Source organism: Colius striatus, chromosome 1 (genome assembly GCF_028858725.1).
Source record: "Colius striatus isolate bColStr4 chromosome 1, bColStr4.1.hap1, whole genome shotgun sequence".
In the NCBI taxonomy this organism is placed as follows: domain Eukaryota; kingdom Metazoa; phylum Chordata; class Aves; order Coliiformes; family Coliidae; genus Colius; species Colius striatus.
The window spans coordinates 26,926,979-26,945,671 of NC_084759.1; the positions used below are offsets into that span (position 1 = coordinate 26,926,979).

The 18,693-nt window shown below is 44.5% G+C and overlaps 1 protein-coding gene across 2 annotated transcripts; it reads left to right on the forward strand.

The window, feature by feature from the left end:
- The first annotated feature begins 2,733 nt into the window (after positions 1-2,733).
- Positions 2,734-18,693, forward strand: SLC25A15 (solute carrier family 25 member 15). Of its 2 annotated transcripts, XR_009818530.1 has the most exons (8): positions 2,734-2,843; positions 5,002-5,129; positions 9,103-9,361; positions 13,567-13,704; positions 14,020-14,189; positions 15,212-15,370; positions 16,422-16,763; positions 18,469-18,693. XR_009818530.1 is itself a non-coding variant. In XM_061994144.1 (7 exons), exons 2-7 carry the CDS (start codon positions 5,075-5,077, stop codon positions 16,544-16,546), a joined length of 906 nt encoding a protein of 301 aa, XP_061850128.1. In that variant the 5' UTR covers positions 2,734-2,843; positions 5,002-5,074; the 3' UTR covers positions 16,547-18,693. The 2 variants fall into 2 exon arrangements, 1 of the variants encoding a protein (XP_061850128.1); XM_061994144.1 differs by having other exon boundaries at positions 16,422-18,693.

The window sequence follows — 18,693 nt, forward strand, 5'->3', positions numbered from 1 at the left end:
CTTCTGTGCGCACAACTACTAACAGAAATCCTGATCTAGCTGAAAAGGCTCAGACGAACTTCAGATGTACCAGAAATGGAATGAAAATATTGAGTCTGGCTCAAGTCAGCCTGAAACCAAAGTGAAAACCAAAATCCAGTGAACTGGGAACTGCTGTTGTTGGCCCATTTCCTAAATCCTCCATACGGGTGCAGGTAGCAGAAATAGCCATGCGGTGGCAATATACTCCTTGTAGTGCTGCATTTCATAGCTGCAAAATCTCCCGGGCAACATTTCAAGTATTCTCCCCAACTCCATCTTTTGTACAAGGTCCAAAAGACGGCAGATCAGGCCTGGTGGGCTGCCCAAGTAAGGTGGTTATGAAGAATCATCCTGAAATACTCAAGGCCTGATATTTCAGCTGGTAAATGGCAACTGCAGGCAGCACGTGTTTTATAGGCATTTTAGTCGCAAACTTCACCACATTAGGGATTAGATGTTTTTCACCAACTGGATCTGCCAACAGCCCTGCTAACCACTTATAACCTAGCCTGCTCTTTGTTAACAATTGCCATATTTTGAAGAAAAGCCCCAAACCATTTAAAAGGAATGCTTCAAGAAAATACCATATATAAAAAAATCCCCATACCTGAACTCTACCGTTAAATAAAATATTGGGAAAAAAACAAAGGTATATTTCACTTCTTGGTATTTGTAAAGCTTTTTTCTTGGTTTGGGCTATGAAAGTAGGAAGTGTCAGGTTTATATGGGGAAAACACCATGGATCTAAGCTCAGATATGTGGGTCTTTGTGTCACAATCCACACAAAGATGTGAGCAGCTGAGCAGGGTTTATAGGCATACCGCACTTCCTAGGAACACTGCCTGTTACAGATCACTGGCATACCTACTATACCTACTGCTCATTCACCTTTCCACAGGCTGTGCAGTGTCCTCCTGCTTTCAACTGGGCACTGCTTCTGATGAGCCATATTGCAAGCACTTCAGTTAATTACTAATCAAAGAAAAAAAAAAACAACCTAGGAGTTTTGTGCAGTTTCAGCTGAGGAAAGTGGTATTAGCCCTCATCACAGTGGTTTCAGCCACTCTTTGCCACTTCACATTCCTGAAAAGCTAGGAGCATAAAAGTGATGGCTTGGCTTAGGAGAAGTCACTTGTTATTGCAGAAAATTGCCTACAAATCCAAGTTAATGTCTTATAGGTCACTGTCATTTATTTATGCACCAGTGAAGCTGGAGATTTTGGCAGACATCAGAACAGGAACACCTTCATGTACCTCCATGATTATTTGACCATTCAATCCAACTAAAGAGACAGGAGACAATCCATTCTTATTTTAGTCAGTATCCAAGATGTGAGGAATAACTTTATAACTTTAGACGGAAGATTGCATCTGTATTTTTTAAGTATAAGATAGCTCCAAACTTGCACAGCTTAGTCCTCTAACCACGGATGTTAAACTTTAGTTTTTGGGAAAACCGGAATAGTCGTTTGCAGGGTTTCTTTTTCATTGTGCAGGGGTTCTTCTTTGTTGCGCGAGACGGGAGTGACCAGACACCAATATGATGTGCATCAGCTCCATTTTATTGTCACATAATCATCACTTATATACCTTTTCCAAATGCTGTATACGTGCCACAATTCATGGCAAATAGTTAATACTAAGCATCAACCGCTATGCATAAGGCCTCAAAGTTTCATTTTTGTAACGACTTAAACACCAACTTCATTGAGTAAAAATACCATCTTTATTGTACTTAGAACATGAGCCTTATTGTGCTTAAAATATCACCCTATCTGTTCGGCCTTCAGTTTTCTTTAACACTAGACTATGGTTATGCTTACCTTACATTTACTTAACTTTATACTATTGTTAGTTACATATGTTATGATTTGTTAGTCAGGTGCAAGCAATCATACAATGCTAAACTGAATGGCTCTATTCAGTCTTCTAACAATGCTTAGTCTAATGCTCTGTCCTGTCTTCTTGCTTTGAACTTGTTTCTGTTACAGTCTGCAGTTTTGGTTTTCCCCTTGCTCAAGCTTGCTATCACATAGGCATTCCTTTCTTTCCTTTTCTGCTACCACTAACTCCATAACATTTATTATAGCCCAGGCCCCAACGGTCGTTTTTGTCTTACACAGCTGTTCCTCGATCATATATACAAAGCTAATGGCCACAGGTTAATTTTCCTTCTCCTTCATTGCTCGAATGACATTTTAAAAACCTGACAAATGCCGCAAACTAGGAGGGACGTTCCCCCCTAGTCAGACTGTGGCTACTTGGGTGAGCCTGCATCTGTAGTTAGGGCAGTCCTGCTGAGGCTCCTTGTTTCAGGGCACGTAATTCCTAAATAAATATTTTTTAAACAAATAAACACATCCCCGAGCAAAACAAAAAGATATTGACGTTCTGATTCAGGAATTCAGTTAAATTCTGCTCAGTACACTTAAACATGGCCCATCAAGCAGAAGTTTTTGGGAGGGGAAAGTGTTATTCGACCCGTGCCACGCTCCGATCCCGCACCGGAGCAAGTGCGGCTTCGCTGCCACCTCCACGCCGGCCGCACGGTTTGGGGGCGGGGGCGGTGCTGTGGGACGGTACCCGTAGAGACCCCCAGCCCCCTCACCAGCCCACCGATGGCTCGGCTGGCCCCGCCTCCCGCTGCCGGGGGCACCTCAGGCCGCCGCCCGGCCCGACCCGGCCTGGCCCAGCCCCGCTGCCCTCCCAGCGCCTCCCCGGCCCGCGTCTTGCCCGGGGCCGCGGCGAGGCCGCGCCGCCTCCCTCGGCCGCCTATATAGGGGCAGCGGCGGCGGGCTCGTTAACGTGGGTTGTGTGCTGTGGTGAGTGGTAGCGCCGGGTTGGGGGTCGGGGCTGTGCTTGCTTGCTCTCTGGGCGGCTCGGCTCGGCTCCGCTCGGAGCGTGGGGGTCCCTGGGCGGGAGCCAGGCGGCCCTTCGGCATATGGGCCTGGCGCGCGGCGGGTTCGGAGCTGAGCGGTGCCGCGGCCCTGGGGCGGGGGCGGGCTGCCTGTAGCCGCCCGGGAGAGGCGGCGGGGCGGGGACGGCGCGGGGTTGGAGGCTCCCGCGCCGGCAGCCTGCTGCCATGGCCCCACGCCACCGCGGCTTTCCCGCTCAGAGCGGGTGGGTGCTCTGGGGCCGGGGATGCGGCGGTTGCAGCCTGAGGCGCCTTTCCCTAGGGAGGGTTACCCTTCGGCCTTGCCCACCGCGGAGCTGGCGGGATGGTCGGCAAAGAGTCCGCCTGCGCCCTGGCTCTGAGCATGGTGACAGCGGCCGGGGTTAGCCTCAGCGCTCTCGGCTCCTGTGGGTGTCGGCCTGCCGTGACCTTGGGGAGCAGGGTTCCGGCCTGCCTTTGCAGGCACATGCAAGGAGCAGTGCTGCCTTTTGGGTTTGTCTCATTAATCCTTAGAGAATGCTTCAGCAGGGAGTAACATCTGGGACTGCTGGTGGAGGTACCTGTGGGATTCGTTAGGCTAAGGCTCCTTTAGTCCCAGGTTTGGGGCCTGGATTCGCTTTGGAGGTAACAAAGCAGTTGTTCCCTTGTTATACCTATAAGCAGTTTTCAGCCTGTGTTATTACAAATAGAAAAAAAAAACAGAAAGGAAAGTATGTGTGTATATAATACTGGTGTCGTTTTGACTGTCTTTAAGTATCTGAAAGTGGCCATGTGCTCTTAGGAATCAGGAAGGTGAAGTTCCTTGGCTCTTAATACTTACATATATTTATAGGTATATCTGGTTTTCTTTCTGTTGCCAAACTTTTAGTGAGTATCTATGAATGACTTGGCATGTGCCTCCTTTGGGGACTGGCGCAAGTTGGTAAGCACTCAGCGTCATGTGTAGATTTTACTGAATGCAGGGAATTGTTGCTCTTTGGTAATATCCTTCATTCAGAGGCTACCTTGCTGATCTGTTTTTCTTTTCTCCCTCTATATGAGAAGCAAAACTGCAGCGTGCTAATGAGGTATATAGGGTAACGAAGTGTGACTTTGTCTTGAAGCCCATGTTTTCAAGTAATACCTACCATATTATGCTGTCAGTACTGAAATGGTTCAAATCTGTAACCACAATTCAGAAATAGCATGTGTTAATGCCATTTATTAAAAGAGTTGTGACTTTTATGGTTTTTTTTAAAACCCATTACATTTGGATTCATTCAACACATCTTAAACAGATTGGACATACAAAGTTACTGAGTGACAGTATTGGTGGGGTTTTTTAAGTGCCATTTTGGTGGAACTTTTTAAGCTTCAGGAATATTAAAGCTGTTTAGAGACAGGCTTCCTTAAAGGCTTGCTTGTATGCAAGTCTGTGCTTGTAATGTAGAAGTTGTGCAAAGGATGTGGTTCATAGAGTGTACTTTTTCAATTATTGTTCAGTGTAGCTTATGGGAAATTCCATTTCCCATTCTTATTCCCTGAAAATATGTTTTGGGAGGCAGCAGCTTCAAAAGAAGCATTACAGTAGGTAGAAGAGTGGGAACGTGACAGCCAGACACAATTCTAGCTGTTCATTTCATTACTTTTCTATTCATATCTTGAGAGCCATGCAGAAATACTTGATGTGCCTCCCTTATCACAAATAGAGTTTTCTTAAGTGCTGCCCACCATGAGGAGAGCAGTTCTCTGTTTTGCTTTATAGGTGGGGAGCTGACATGGGGTAGGGAAAATGTTCCTACCAGCTAGCCTTAGACAGCTCATGGAGACTAGTAGAAAGAAAATGCTTAACACTGCTCCCTGGAGCTACTCTTTGCTTTTGTTTGAGAGATCCAGGGAGACTTAGAAGCAGGAAGGCCCAAGTAATCTGAAGCAAGGCAGTGTCAAAACTAGTCAGTCAAAATACAAATATGCTGCATCCTGGCCCTGGGGACCAGCATTTTCTGTCTCTAAATGGTTTAGCACAAGCTACATGGAAGTGAAAGCATTCGTGTGATGCTTTTGCCTGTCAGAGTTATTGTGCATGGTGCTTCTTTCTCTTCTCTCAGGAGACAAGTAGCTCGACACCTGCCAGGAAACAAGAGACTTCACTCTGAAGTAACAGATAAACAAGCGTGAAGCATGAGGATCAACTCTGCTATGCAGGCAGCTATTGATCTCACAGCGGGAGCTGCAGGTAATGCTGGGGAGAACTTAATTGCACAGAACTTCTGAGGGACAGTTTTAATGCCTTTGACAAATGTAAAAGCAGTTTCCCACTGCTATAAAGAGTGTTGCCTTCTGTACTTTAAGGACATGGAGGTGAAGCAGCTAATCTCAGCTGGCTTTGTAACTGCACAACCATCACCCCTCCCTGGTGAAACTCCTGCAACACAGTGCAGATGTAGCACCTGTTTCAGACTAGTAATTTATAGAAGGTGATTTACATTTCAGTGCTAATTCTCATGGTTATGTGACTTTAAGTATCAATTGCAAGTAGTTTTGGAAGGAACTCGGTGTGTGAGTGAGGTGCTGCTTTTGTCACAGGAACCCTCTAACTGACACAGGCAAGAGGCAATCTGAAGGGTTATTGGTTCAGTCAACATCCCAGTGTGAATCTTTAGAAGCTAGGAAGCTCAGTAGGACTGATGATGAATTCACTTTACCAACTTCCACTTTGGTCTAGTCCCTGATATAAAGTTTTGCTGGACCAGTTGAGACAGTCACAAATGTGGAAACTGTTGTGCTGTCTCATTGACATCAGCATGATGGTAATGTCTTTAGCTGAGGTATTAGTCTGTTTTTAACTACCATGGAAAAAGGGTCTTTTTGACACTTGTAAGCTGCCAGTGTTCATATGGCAAAGGTTGAAGGAAGGATTTGCCTACTGTACCATTGTAACCAGTTCAAACGATTTCATGTTTTTCTTGCCCATACAATAGCTATTACAGACAGTCCTTTTATGACAGTGTTAACATTGTGAATGTGGCAGTATTAATGGAGTTAAGTGCATTCAAATGTAGTTATTTGACATAATTTGTCAGAGTGGAGTTAACCTTGGCACAGTGAGAAAGCAAGAGGTGACAGATAAAATGAGTCCAGTGTGATACCTTTGTAAAGCATTTCATCTACCACCATATTATACCCAGTGAGTCTGGCTTTGTTAGCCTTTGCAGAATCATATAATCATAGAATGGTAGGGGTTGGAAGGGACCTTTAGAGATCATCTAGTCCAACCCCCCATGCAGAAGCAGGTTCATCTAGATCAGGTCGCATAGGAACATGTCTGGGTGGGTCTTGAAGACCTCCAAGGAGGTCTTCAAAATGTTATTGACTAGACAACACCCTCTTTCCCTGCCTGCAAAAGAAGAAAAGTGTTTCTGCTGCTATTCCTTCATTGCCTTAGAAAAAATATATTTCTGTTACTCTGTTCATTCTCTTTGGGTTTTTGGTCTTCAGTAAACAATAGCTATTACATCTGCTCTGTTTCCCAAAGTAGCAACATCTCTGCAGTTATTGATGGTTTTGCAGAAGTTCCCAAGTGCTTAAAGGTGAGGTATAACAGCAGCATTCCTGAACTGAAGCAATGTATAGGGCAGTGGAGCAGTCTGGCTTAGGAAATTGTCTTTCTGCATTGAAGCTGGATATGTCTCATGTTGGCTACTAGAAGAGCTGAAAACTAGCACTATTTTAGACACCCATTGCCTGGTGATACTGTTCCATGCCCATGCTCAGGCTAACAGGGCACTCACTTGAGGTCTGCCTGGTTTTTGGCAGTAGAGCTTAGAGGATCTTAGTGATGCTGGTTTCTTCTCTAGTATAACTGTCCCTCCTTCAGATAAGACAAAGGAATTCTGACCTTTTTCAATGTGACTTTGGTAATCCTAAATCATTGTTCTTATTCTTTTTCTTTGTTACTTCTGTTGTTATAGTTTTACTCTTCCTCTAGTATTTCTTTTCCATGTTCTTTCCACATACTTGCTTCGTATTGCCTATGTTTATTGGTGGAACTCATTCCTGTGTTACGAGTGTCTCTGCACCCTCTACAAAGTGTGCTTAACTGGGCAAATAGCTAGTTCCTCCAGCAAACATATCATCTGGTTTTACCTTCCTCTCCAGACATAGTCTGGACTAGCTGATAAGTAATGACATTCTAGGGCAAGTCATTTAGCTCCCTGTGGGTCACAGTCGTTTGCCTAGGAGCTGAGTGACCTCTAATCACTTCTTTGATTAAGCAAGGCTCTTTTCCCCACTGTTCCCATGTTGTTATTAGGACTGCATTTGTCTAAATATTCATGTAGAGTTAAATTTTGGGGTTTTCTTTTTTTTCTGCTTTGTCTTGGTTTTGTTGTTGGCCTTTTTTACACTCTTTACTGCTGGCTGGAGTAGTTGGGGTTTTTTTAATATTTTAGATATTAACTGGTACTCTTGCTCTTTACCTTGAGGCTTACAAAGTTGGTTGCTGCTTTTTACTGGGCTTCTTGTGCCACCTCCAATGACAGTGTAAGCACAGCCCTGTCTCTTTTTGGAACAGCTGTTCACAGTCAACTCCCAGTTTTTCAGCTTTGCATTCCCAAGATCATTCTTGAATTTCTTGGGCTTCTTCCAAGAGCCATTATTTTACTTCATGTGGATGTCTTAGGTCTAGCTTTACAGAGGAACCTACCATTTGTTCTAGCATCTGTTACCACGTACCTGACTTGCCTGCAAGCAGCATTGACTGAGCTGTTCCAGCTCTGCTTTTCATCTGAGGCTTACATGAGGCTACATCTGAAGTACTACTTCTCAAAGGAGCAACAGCCATGTAAGACAAATGTATTCAAAGAGTAAAATAGATTAAAAATAACCCTGGTTAAGCAAACACTTGCTAACTCTTCTTCTCCCCACTTAGAAGAAAAAATAACTGATGTTAATTGGATTCACACATTTGTTGGTTTAGTATGGTTCTTCTCTCTTGCTAAAAAAGCAAAGCCATATAGTCTATGTAAGGTGTACCTGTCATATGCTTCCTGTTAGGTATTGGCTTTTAATAGAGTGCTGTCAGTGTACACTGATACTTTTTGCTGGGAAAGTGTCATGTTAGCTCTTTCTGCAGACTACTGAATTGACTTAGAATTTGTGGAAGAACACTATGCTGTGGGCCAAGTGGTTATCAATGACACTGATGGAAATACCTCACAGGTTTTCAGGGTATTGACCCTGCAGTTCACTTTGGAAAAGATAACACGTTGAGAAACTTTGCCCTTTTGCCCTCTTTCAGCTTATGTTGGACACTTTTTTTCCAGTATGTGGGAATGAATATACAGAAGAATCATGTGGAGTTTTGAAGTAAAGGACTCAAGTCCTTGGTTATCAGTTGATAATGTGCCATCAGGTCTAGCACTCTCTCAGCAGTGTTCTTCTCATCCTGGAGGGCTCTTTGTCTTGCTTGATTACAAATCAAGGTTTTTTTGGCATTGTTGGAATGTACAATCAGATGGCTTCTGAACCCCTGCATTAACAACCAAGGGAAAATGTTGCTTAACTCATTAGTACAAGTGACTTCATTGAAGAACAATACCTCTAAGTCAGTACCCATTTATGTAGGTGAACCAATACATTTATGTGCTTGCTTTTAGGGAGGTAAAGAGATGTTTAATGAGAAATATCTAAATGGTTAGTGTCAGGAGGTTGGGGCACAACTTTTTTCTATAGTAGCTAGCAACAGGACAAGGGGTAATGGGATGAAACTGGAACACAAAAAGTTCCACTTAAATATAAGAAAAAAACTATTTCACTCTTCAGATGAGGGAGCCCTGGCACAGGCTGCCCAGAGGGGTTGTGGAGTCTCCTTCCTTGGAGGTTTTCAAGACCCACCTGGACATGTTCCTATGTGACCTGATCTAGGTGAACCTGCTTCTGCAGAGGGTGTGGACTAGATGATCTCTAAAGGTCCCTTCCAACCCCTACCATTCTATGATTCTATGATAATTGAGCTGTTACTGCTCTTCTGCCAGGTGTTTTATTCCTCAGGTAACTAAATTCACCTCTGGCAGTTGTGCTACAAGTCAGTGTACTTGTCTCTTCCTGCAGAGAATGAATCCCTCTTTGCTTTCTGGGATTTTTCTTATAGTGTTGTTTGTGTCTTAGGTGTTTCAGTTGCACCCTCTTAACTTGTACTGCTTGCCTAGGTGGGACAGCATGCGTGGTGACTGGGCAGCCCTTCGACACCGCAAAGGTGAAGATGCAGACGTTCCCTGAGCTGTACAGAGGAATTGTTGACTGCTTTGTGAAAACCTATAAGCAAGTGGGGTTTCGAGGCTTCTACAAGGGAACCAGCCCGGCGCTTTTAGCCAACATCGCTGAGAACTCCGTCCTGTTCATGTGCTATGGGTTTTGCCAGCAAATTGTGAGAAGAATTGTTGGAGTAGACAGGAAAACAAAGCTCAGGTTAGTCACAGAAATCTGTTTCATATTTTAAATAAATAAGCACACAGCTGCTACTTGAAAATACTGTATTATCAGGGTGTAGCTGATGTCCCAGACTCCCCTCAGCTACCATGCACTGTAGTAAGTTTTGGAATATAGATTAACTACAACAGAGCCAGCTGAATGGTCTAGATAATCACAACCCGAATATTGAAGACCTGGAATGTTCCTACCAAAGGGGCTGAGCATTGCAACACCTGAAAGTTAGCATTGTCTTGATATCTAGGTTGTTCTGATTTTGCAGGGGAGGCAGGGCCCTTCATACAGGGAAGCATACAAGGGGAAAAGGACACTTTTCTAATGTTTTGCTTTTAAAACTAAGTTTCAAAAGCTTGAATGTAATGGTCGTTAGACCAAAGGTCTAATTAGGAACAATGTGTTGTCTACAGCACTAGCAATAAGTGATTGCCTACAGAATGAGAAAGAGAAGAAAGTGTTTAAATGCTTACCCTGCCAGGCTGTGTTCTTAGTTCAGAGGATTTCTTTATGCTGGTGTGATCCAGTCAGTGACTTTAGATCTCTCTTGAAGCACTTGCCAGTCCCTTCTTGAATTCTTTTAATTTCCTTGCATCTGCAGTACACTTTGGCAAGGAGTTCTGCTGGTCATAGTCATTATTTCTTTACCTGGAAGAGGCAGTTGATCCTTAGCTGCTGTCTCCATGCTACCTGGGATTTTGTAGACCTCTACACATCATTCCACACCTCTGTTCCCCACCTGAGTCTTTCCCTAGTCAGGGAGCACTCTGAAGCTGTTCCTTTATTTGCCCTCTCTGTCTTTCTCTGAAACTCGTGTCATTCTAATGTGTCTGGGCTTTTAGCTTATGAGACCAGAGCTGTGCAGAGTATTCAGGGTGTGAACAAGTCATGGATTTCTGTACTGGCATAATCATAATTTCTTTCTAGCTAGGAGGGCTTTTCTCCAGGGGCATCACTTTAGAGCTCTCAGTAGTCCAGCAGCCTGTGTGCCTTAGTGTTACACATCTCTCGAGGTATGTCATCTGTACAGCACTGAGAGTAGCTGTACCTTAAAGGCTTCTCCTTCTGTCCTAACTCCACTCAGAGTGATGTGAAGTTAACCACATTCAGCTTTTTATAAATAACTTTGTTCTGCCTCTGTCACATCTATCTGCAGATGGAAGTAGCTGGGGAGGCCACGATTCTGCATTTGAGATCTCTGACATGATAGGTGTAGCTGCCACAGTGCAGCTATCTAAAAGTGGCATTTATTGAGATGTTCTCCCTCAATGTGCTGTGTCATAAGACTGAGGCCTGCTATGAGGGCAAAATGAAGTGATAAGGAAACAAACTATATTAACTGCTCTCTAGTTGCATTACTTCTCACTGTTTTCTGGCAGTTGAGACCTCTCAGCTGAGACAGAACTGTTTCCACTTCTTAAAATTGTATTCTTAGATCACATAGACCCCTTATTTTCTCCTGCCTGCTAAAGCATAGGAGGTAGGCCCACCAACAGCATGCTTCACTTTTTAGACATCTTTTGTGGTTCTCCTGGGAAGCTGACCAGGGACTCACAGAGGTCCTAGAATCATATCTCCATGTGACTGAGACAGCATGTTTGCAATATACACAGGGGAGGGAGTGCAGGATGCTTTCAAGGAGTATCCATAGGTGTACTACTGCAAATCCTTGGAGTAGGGTACAGAATGGGAATGTCAATTGAATATGTAGCAATAGCAAGTGCCTCTGACATTTGACTCTTCTTTGGCAGGTAATGGTACTTTTCAGATGCAGGATGGCTGTTTGATGCATTGAAGAGCAAGTAGCTTGAATGCATGGCTGTGCTAGGACAACACAGGGAAGGGTTGATGTGTACTTGAAGGATTTCTCCCTTGGTGCTCCTCGCTTGGTCTCTTCATTTGGATCATCACAGGGGCACGTTATTAGGTGCACCTATGGGAGAGTGGTATTGGCATGATCAGCAGTGGTGCCCTGGGCACATGTGGTCTGCCCAGGACCTCTTCACCCACTCTTGTTATGGAAGACTCAGGAAGCCTTTGTAGTGTACTGGAGGAAAGGGAAGAAACGTGATGAGGTGCCTTAACCTCCAGATATGACTAAGAAAAGATTTCTAATTACCCTCACTTCCTCTGTTTAAAAACTGTCATACTGTCTTAGCCTGAAGAAGTGTCAAATCACAAATCAAGGTGAACCTGATGATTTTTCCTACCCATTTATAAGCAACTGCATCTCACTTTTTCATTATTTTATTATATCTGAGATTTCTCAAAACCAGCTATAATTTGGTTTTCCTTTAAGTTACCTTTTCACTCATCCCTATAAATGGCTTGGAAATAAACCTGCCTAGTCTGCCTGTGTTTAAGGATACCCCAGTCAGTGTGAGAAGCCTTGCAAAACAGTTACAAGGACAGTTAAAAACCAACACTTTCTCCAGTTAAAGGAATACATGCCACTGATGCATGAGTCAAAAATAAATGGTGAGAGAAATGCTAAATCACATTTGGCTTTTAATATCCATTTAGTGCAACCAAACTGATTTCATTCCATGTCAAAGTCTAAACTAGGAGAACTATTACCCTTGTTCACCTCAGTTGGACTTTCTCAGTACGTGACCAGTCATCTTCAGCAGGTTGTTTTCTTTGGAAAAACAAGATAAATGCCTTTTATAGAAAAAGCAGCAGTGTAAGAGCAGAGGATTCTTGCTCCTGTGATGTGTGATCAAAACTCTCCCATCCAGAGGAAAAAAAACACTGAATTAGGCCTTTTGAGTTGAGAGGGAACTTAGGCAGGGAAGTTCTGCAGTGAGGTTCACACTATTAAAGACAAGAGCCTAATGAGTGGGTCTAGTTGAATTTGTGTATGTAGAATTCAGCATCAACAGGCAGAAGTAGAACAGATCTGAACTATGGCTAAATGTAGTCCTTCATCTACATGTGTCAGAATTCTTTGTCTGATAGCATCTGGTTTTATTCTATTCTTGAGGGAGGAAGGATCCTGTGCTCCCTTTAGTGCATAGTTAGAAGGCATCTCTTCCATATATTCTTATCCTAATTCTTTGGTGTGTAACCTTATTGCCTTGGACCACCTCAGAGCACAGTGACTGCAGTGCTCAGCCACATACAGTATGTTTAATTTTGCCTTGCTCTGTCTTGAGCCGTAGGGGGTTGCATTTCAGCTCCCTTTTAGGCAAAGCTTTGTGTGCGGCATCTGTCACTGCCATATCTACATTTGTCACAACTTCAGTTAAGGTGAGAGGCTGCAGCTTACATCTATAATTAGATGTAGGAAACTGCTGGGTTGCAAGGCAAACATCTGCCTTGCATGGGAAGGATTTCTGTGCAGCAGCAAGGTCGGTCTCGGCTGCGGTGACTCCCCACATTCTGAAGTGAGAGAAGCTCCACTTGTTCTGTGCTGTTGTGCAGCTCCTGTCCAACACCCCAGTGTCTGTAGGAGCCTGTTGAAAGTCTGTCCCAGAGCAGTGTAACCCTGGAGGTCCAGCATTTTGCGTCGGGCCAGTTGAGTAGCACAGGCTTTGCCATGGTGTGAAATCCCTGCAAAGCAAGCCCTAGGTTTGGAATACTGTGTGGATCACAGTGCTGTCTGATTCAGGGGTGTGGTTTATGTTTGTCTTTGCTGTCTCTGATTCACAGGGTTGTGTTCATGGCAGTACAGCCATCGAAAGATTATAGTGATCCATTGTGCCTTGCTTTCAGATTTTATAGCATCTTTATAGCATCTTTATTTTAAACCTGCATTAATACTGGTAAGGTGAATTGGACAACACTGACATCTATATTCTCTCCTCTGTGAGGAAGTAACTGGCACGTAAAAGCTGCTCACTAAAAGGAGTCTATGGAAATCTTTCTAAAGACCAAGAAGGGTAAAGTTTGGTATTGCTTATTCTGCTGCAATCACAAAAGCATAGCAAAAAGGGTAAAGGTTGCAATGTACTTTCTCAGGTGTCAAAAGGATGTATTAGGGCTCTATATGAAGGTGAGATGAGCTAGGTTTTCATCTCCCTGGTTGGGGTAACTGCCCTTTTCCCTCGAGACTCTTTCCCCCAAGACTGTGTGTCAGTTTCTGTTGATGATTCGTAAGAGTACACGTTCAGGAAGCTGATTGGTGGTGCTATGGCTCTGCTGGACTGAGGGCCAGTACCCAAATACCTTCTGCAGTTTGTCTCTTGCAGTGATCTGCAGAATGCTGCTGCAGGCTCCTTTGCCTCTGCCTTTGCCACCCTCGTCCTCTGCCCCACGGAGCTGGTGAAGTGCCGGCTGCAGGCCATGCATGAAATGCAGTTGTCAGGGAAGATACTCCAAGGACACAAGTAAGTATATACCCTGCCCAGCATCTCCAAAACCCCTTGATCTGTGTCAGTTACTTTTAATGCTGTATTGGCCCAGTGTCATACTTGCAGTGCACTGTTAGCCACAGAAGAGTTGTGTCTGGGAGGATTGGAGCCTGGAGAGCTCTCAGGCTGGCTGGAGGTCAGCAAAAGGCTCCCAGCAGGACCTGAGTCTTACTGCAACTCTGTCTGCACAGTGGATCTGTCCCTTAGTTATCGCTGCAGTTGCCTGTTTTTCTGTAACCTCCTTGTTATCTGGGTATTAAGCATCACTAACTGGGGCAACCTCTCCTTCAGTACAGTTTGGTCAGTGGTGAAGGGTGTTATTCAAAAGGACGGTCCCCTTGGCTTTTACCGTGGCCTGTCGAGCACTTTGCTGCGGGAAGTCCCGGGATATTTCTTCTTCTTTGGAGGGTATGAACTGAGCCGGACGTTCTTTGCCTCTGGGAGATCCAAAGATGAATTAGGTATGGTGTCTCTTTGTCCAGGTGGGTTTTAGCATGCTGTTGTGGAGGACATAAGGGAGCGGGGGGGAAAAGTCTTCCCTGAGGATACAACTGCTGTGCATCACTAATGTAAAATACGTGTAAAATGAAGGAAACTTGGCATACAGAATCTGGAGGTCTGCATTTTGTGTATCTAGAGCAATGAATTATTGAAGTGACCACTTTCCAATGCAGCAGAATGTACTAGAAACGGAGAATAAATACAGTGAGCTAACAGTAATGCTACAGAACTATTACTGTCTGAACTACTATTACTACTATTACTGTCTGAATTACTATTACAGGTCTGAACTATTTCGTTTCAGCAGCTGTTAAGAGCAATTTTGAAGTCTTTGGTTGTGTTCTCTTCAACAGTGGGTTCAAGTGTATGCTGACATGTGTGCTGACCATTAGATGTAGTTACAAGTGGCCGCTAGAGAAAACAGAGTTTGAAAATTTAGATGTAAAAAAATGAGGAGCTGCCAGAATAAAGATTGCTTGTCTCCTGTTGAAAGACTAAGTAGTAACACTTTGTCTTGCTGGGAGTTGGGATTTCAGCTGCTCTGAAACACACCATCAGGTTGCAGAGTGAAAAATAACTGATTACAAAGTAACTTCACTGCACCCAACAATCTCTGTACAAATGATTGGTGACACTATGACGTTACTCAAAACCATTTCACAGTTAGCCTTGGAAAGTGATTACAAGTGTGAAAGGAGTGGAGTTAATTCAGTTAATGCAGTCAAAATAGAATCCCGAGTTCCGGGTTTTTAGGAGGGCCAATAATCTAACGGGTACTCCTTGTAACCTTTGAGCTTCTGGTTAGGCTTGCAACTTACCAGTGGCTTAAAATTAACTTCAAGGTCTGGAAGGGAGCAGAAACTGCTCTTTTGTCATAAGCAGGTTCTCCTGTGTTCTCTTTGACTTCTGCAGATGAAATAATGTGATGTTTACATTGGTGCCTGTTTTGGGGTGTGTATGAGAGTTGCTTTCTTAACTTTAGGTCCCATTCCCTTGCTACTAAGCGGAGGTTTTGGAGGCAGCTGTCTGTGGATTGCTGTGTATCCCGTGGACTGTGTCAAATCTCGAATTCAGGTTCTTTCAATGGCTGGAAAACAAACAGGCTTCATGGGAACGTTTGCAACTGTGGTGAAAACTGAAGGTGGGTATGCAGAATATTGACTGCAGCTGTAGGGCTGCAGATGGAAATCTACACCCTCCAGTACCAAAAATTGCTTAAGCAGCCTAGTCCACTGACTGTTAGACTGTTTCTAACAAACAGAAATACTGATGCTTTGTGTTGTCTGAAAAGCTTGGAATCTAGGTTCAGAACATAATTCAGTGGAAGCTAACAAAAGTTCAGTGTGATTAAGAGCAGATGAAGGAATGAGCTCCATTACCTGTGACTCAACCTATACAGGAAAATTGAAGGACTTTTCCTTCACCTCTAGAAGTTAGTACTTGGCTGACTGAGGGCTGTTGGATACATCAGTCCTATCTAGCCTGGCAGCTTGGGGCATCTACCCAGGGTGTCTCATTTCTGGAAAAGACCTGTGCTGGGCACTTCAGAAGATGGGAAACGAGGAAATGGGTTCAGGTTGCACCAGGGGAGGTTTAGATTGGACATTAGGAAGAACTTTTTCACTAAGAGGGTTAAACACTGGAACAGACTCCCCAGGGGGGTTGTGGAGTCACCATCCATGGAGATAATCAAAAGATACATAGATGAGGTGCTGAGGGATAGGGTTTAGTTTAGTGGTGGGCTTGGCAGTGTGAGGATAGTGGTTGGACGTAAAGGTCTTTTCCAACTGTAATGATTCTATGGTTTAAGAACATACATGGCAGCAGATTACAAATCCTGGCCCTGCTGCTAGGGAAGTTACTCACCAGTGCAGGGGCCTGACTAGGGGCACAGCTCCGAAGCAGTCCTGCTGCTCTTCTGTTTTGCCAGCTGAGGTACAGCTGCAGTGAACTGTATCCTCAGGTGACCAAGGCAGCCTTCTGAAGACTGTGTTACAACTCTAGATACTCCTTCTCTATTACTGTCACTATCCAGTGACACTGTGGTCAGCAGCTACTCCAGGGAGCTCAGCTCTGTGTTCCTGCCTCTCTCAGCAGAAGCATTAGTGCAGTATCCTTGAAAGGTAAAAGCACAGTGGTTAAGTAGACAGTAATGTATTAAGTCGCCTAACTGGCTCTGATTTCATTTCCAGGTGTCCTTGCCTTGTATTCTGGACTAAAGCCAACGATGATCCGTGCATTCCTGGCCAATGGAGCACTGTTTCTTGCCTATGAGTACAGCCGGAAGCTTATGATGAAACAAATAGACTCTTACTGAGTCTTACTTGGAGGAGAAGGATCACTTAAATGATCAAACACCTGGAGATCACATCATGGCTTGAGCAGGGCCAGATCAGTGATCTAGTTTTAAGAACTCATCTCCAGTTTAGGATTTGTAACTTTTTTAAATGCAGGTGATGATTTTATAGAGATGTGTACATGCTGCTTGTATTGGACCAGCAGAACTATCTCCCATCTTACAGACTCTGCACTAGGTACATGGCATGTCATAAATGTGTTTTCCTGGCCTGTAATGGTGCTAAAAAGATTTGTGTTGATCTCTTGGGTTTAATGTAACATGCAGCAGCAGACTCTGAGTTGTTTAAGCCAAAGCACTGTTTTAAAATGTGTGCTGTGGTGGTGAACTTCCCCCCTTGCTCCTGGTGAGTGTGTGACTCCAAGTAATGGCAGTCCTGTCTCATCTAGCTGTGTGTGCCTGCCATCCATAGCCCTCAGCCAGGGCCCTGCGCTTCTCCAGCTCCCTTCTGCTTGCTGACTTTCCACAGCCAAGGCCAGTGGTGTCTGACTCATGTCCCTTGTCCCAGTGAATGGGCTTATAGAAGCCAGTGGTGTTCATCCCCTGCCTTGTACCTGTCTGATTTAGAGCCTGAGATCTGCCTGCTTTTAAGATAAAACTGTAGAGTTACTGGCTTTAAGGAGTCAATGCAGCATGTAATTATTTTTTAAATCTTTTCAAAGAAGTGTTGGAGTATCCTAAGCACCACTGAATTAAACAAGGGACCTGCCTACTGGCTCTGAGCACAGGATTGTAACTTTGTGCAGGCTCCTGTTGGGGGTCACCTTGACAGAAATGAGTCCCTGTGCTTGAAAGGCAGGAAGCTGAAGAAGAGCAGAAAGCCAGACCTGAGACAACTGGCTGTGTGGTCTCCATGGTGTGGCGTGTGCTTATTGGGACTGGAGTCCTGCCATGTGCTGTTCCCCTGCAGCTGAGTGGAAAAAGCTCATGTGACTGGCTGTGTGGATCCTCTTCAGGCTGGCAGGCATGCCTGGGGGGTCATGGTACTTGATTAACCACAGTCAGTCAGTGTTTCCCAAAATGTTGCAGTAATGCCTCTCTCTAGCTGCCACTTGCACCCTGGCAGGGGATTGTTCTTTCTGTGAGCATGCTTGGCCCTGGGAGAAGCAGCCTATCCTGGGAGAAGGCAAAGCAGGTCTCAGAGCAGCACAGTTCACGACCTAGGCCTGGAGTTGTACAGGGATTGCTGGCTGTGGGCTGTGACAATCCACCCTGGGAGAGGGCACAGAGCTTTGTGACCCATCAGTGACAGAGCTACAGCATCACCCCTTGTCACAGCAACCTGATTTTGGCTGTGACTCTGATCAGTCACTGACAGAAGAGCTCAACTTTGTATATCACAGCTTCCCTTTCAGTTCTGAGACCAGGTAAAAGCTTTAGGCACAGCTCAATGCATCTCAGTACCTACTGGCTCTTACAGCAGAGCCAGGGTGCACTTCAACTGACTACTTCACTGCATGAGTACAGCATCATTGAAAGGTGGTTACTGCAGCTCCACCAAATCTTGCTTCCCCCACCCTCAGGGGCAGCAAGAACTCTTTGTCCCTCTTTCATGCAGCCATGAGAAAAGGCAGTTAAAGCAGGGCAGGGCTGAAGAATCTGCTGTGTCCATTGCAGCTGCTTACCTTGACTGAGTGGTAACTGCGGTAATAATACTGTGCATTGTCACTACTTTAAAAGGAATTTATACCAAATGTTTAAACAATTCAGACAAGAGGGTAAGGCTTTAAGACTTTATTAGACTTCCCCTTCTTTTCAAAGTTGCCTAGCCAAAAGAAACGTACATGTCTATTTGTATGTGTTTCTGATAGGAAAAGGTGGGGACTGACTCTGGAGTACTTTGATCTATTTCTTAGATTTGTCTTTGCTTTCATTTTTTAAAGCTCATGGTTGCAGATTTTGATACAGAAGTTGAAGCTTCAAAAGAAGCAGGATCTTTAGGACTGAACCCACAGGAAGAAGCTAGTGGCTGAAACAAGACAAGCCTTGTGAGAGTTTACCTTTGGAGGTTGATAGAAGTGGTAGTTTTTCCATTCACAGCTGCTTGAGCTGGAGATGCGTATCAGTTGTTCAGCTACGAGCTGTGTAACATTGGTATAGGAATTCCT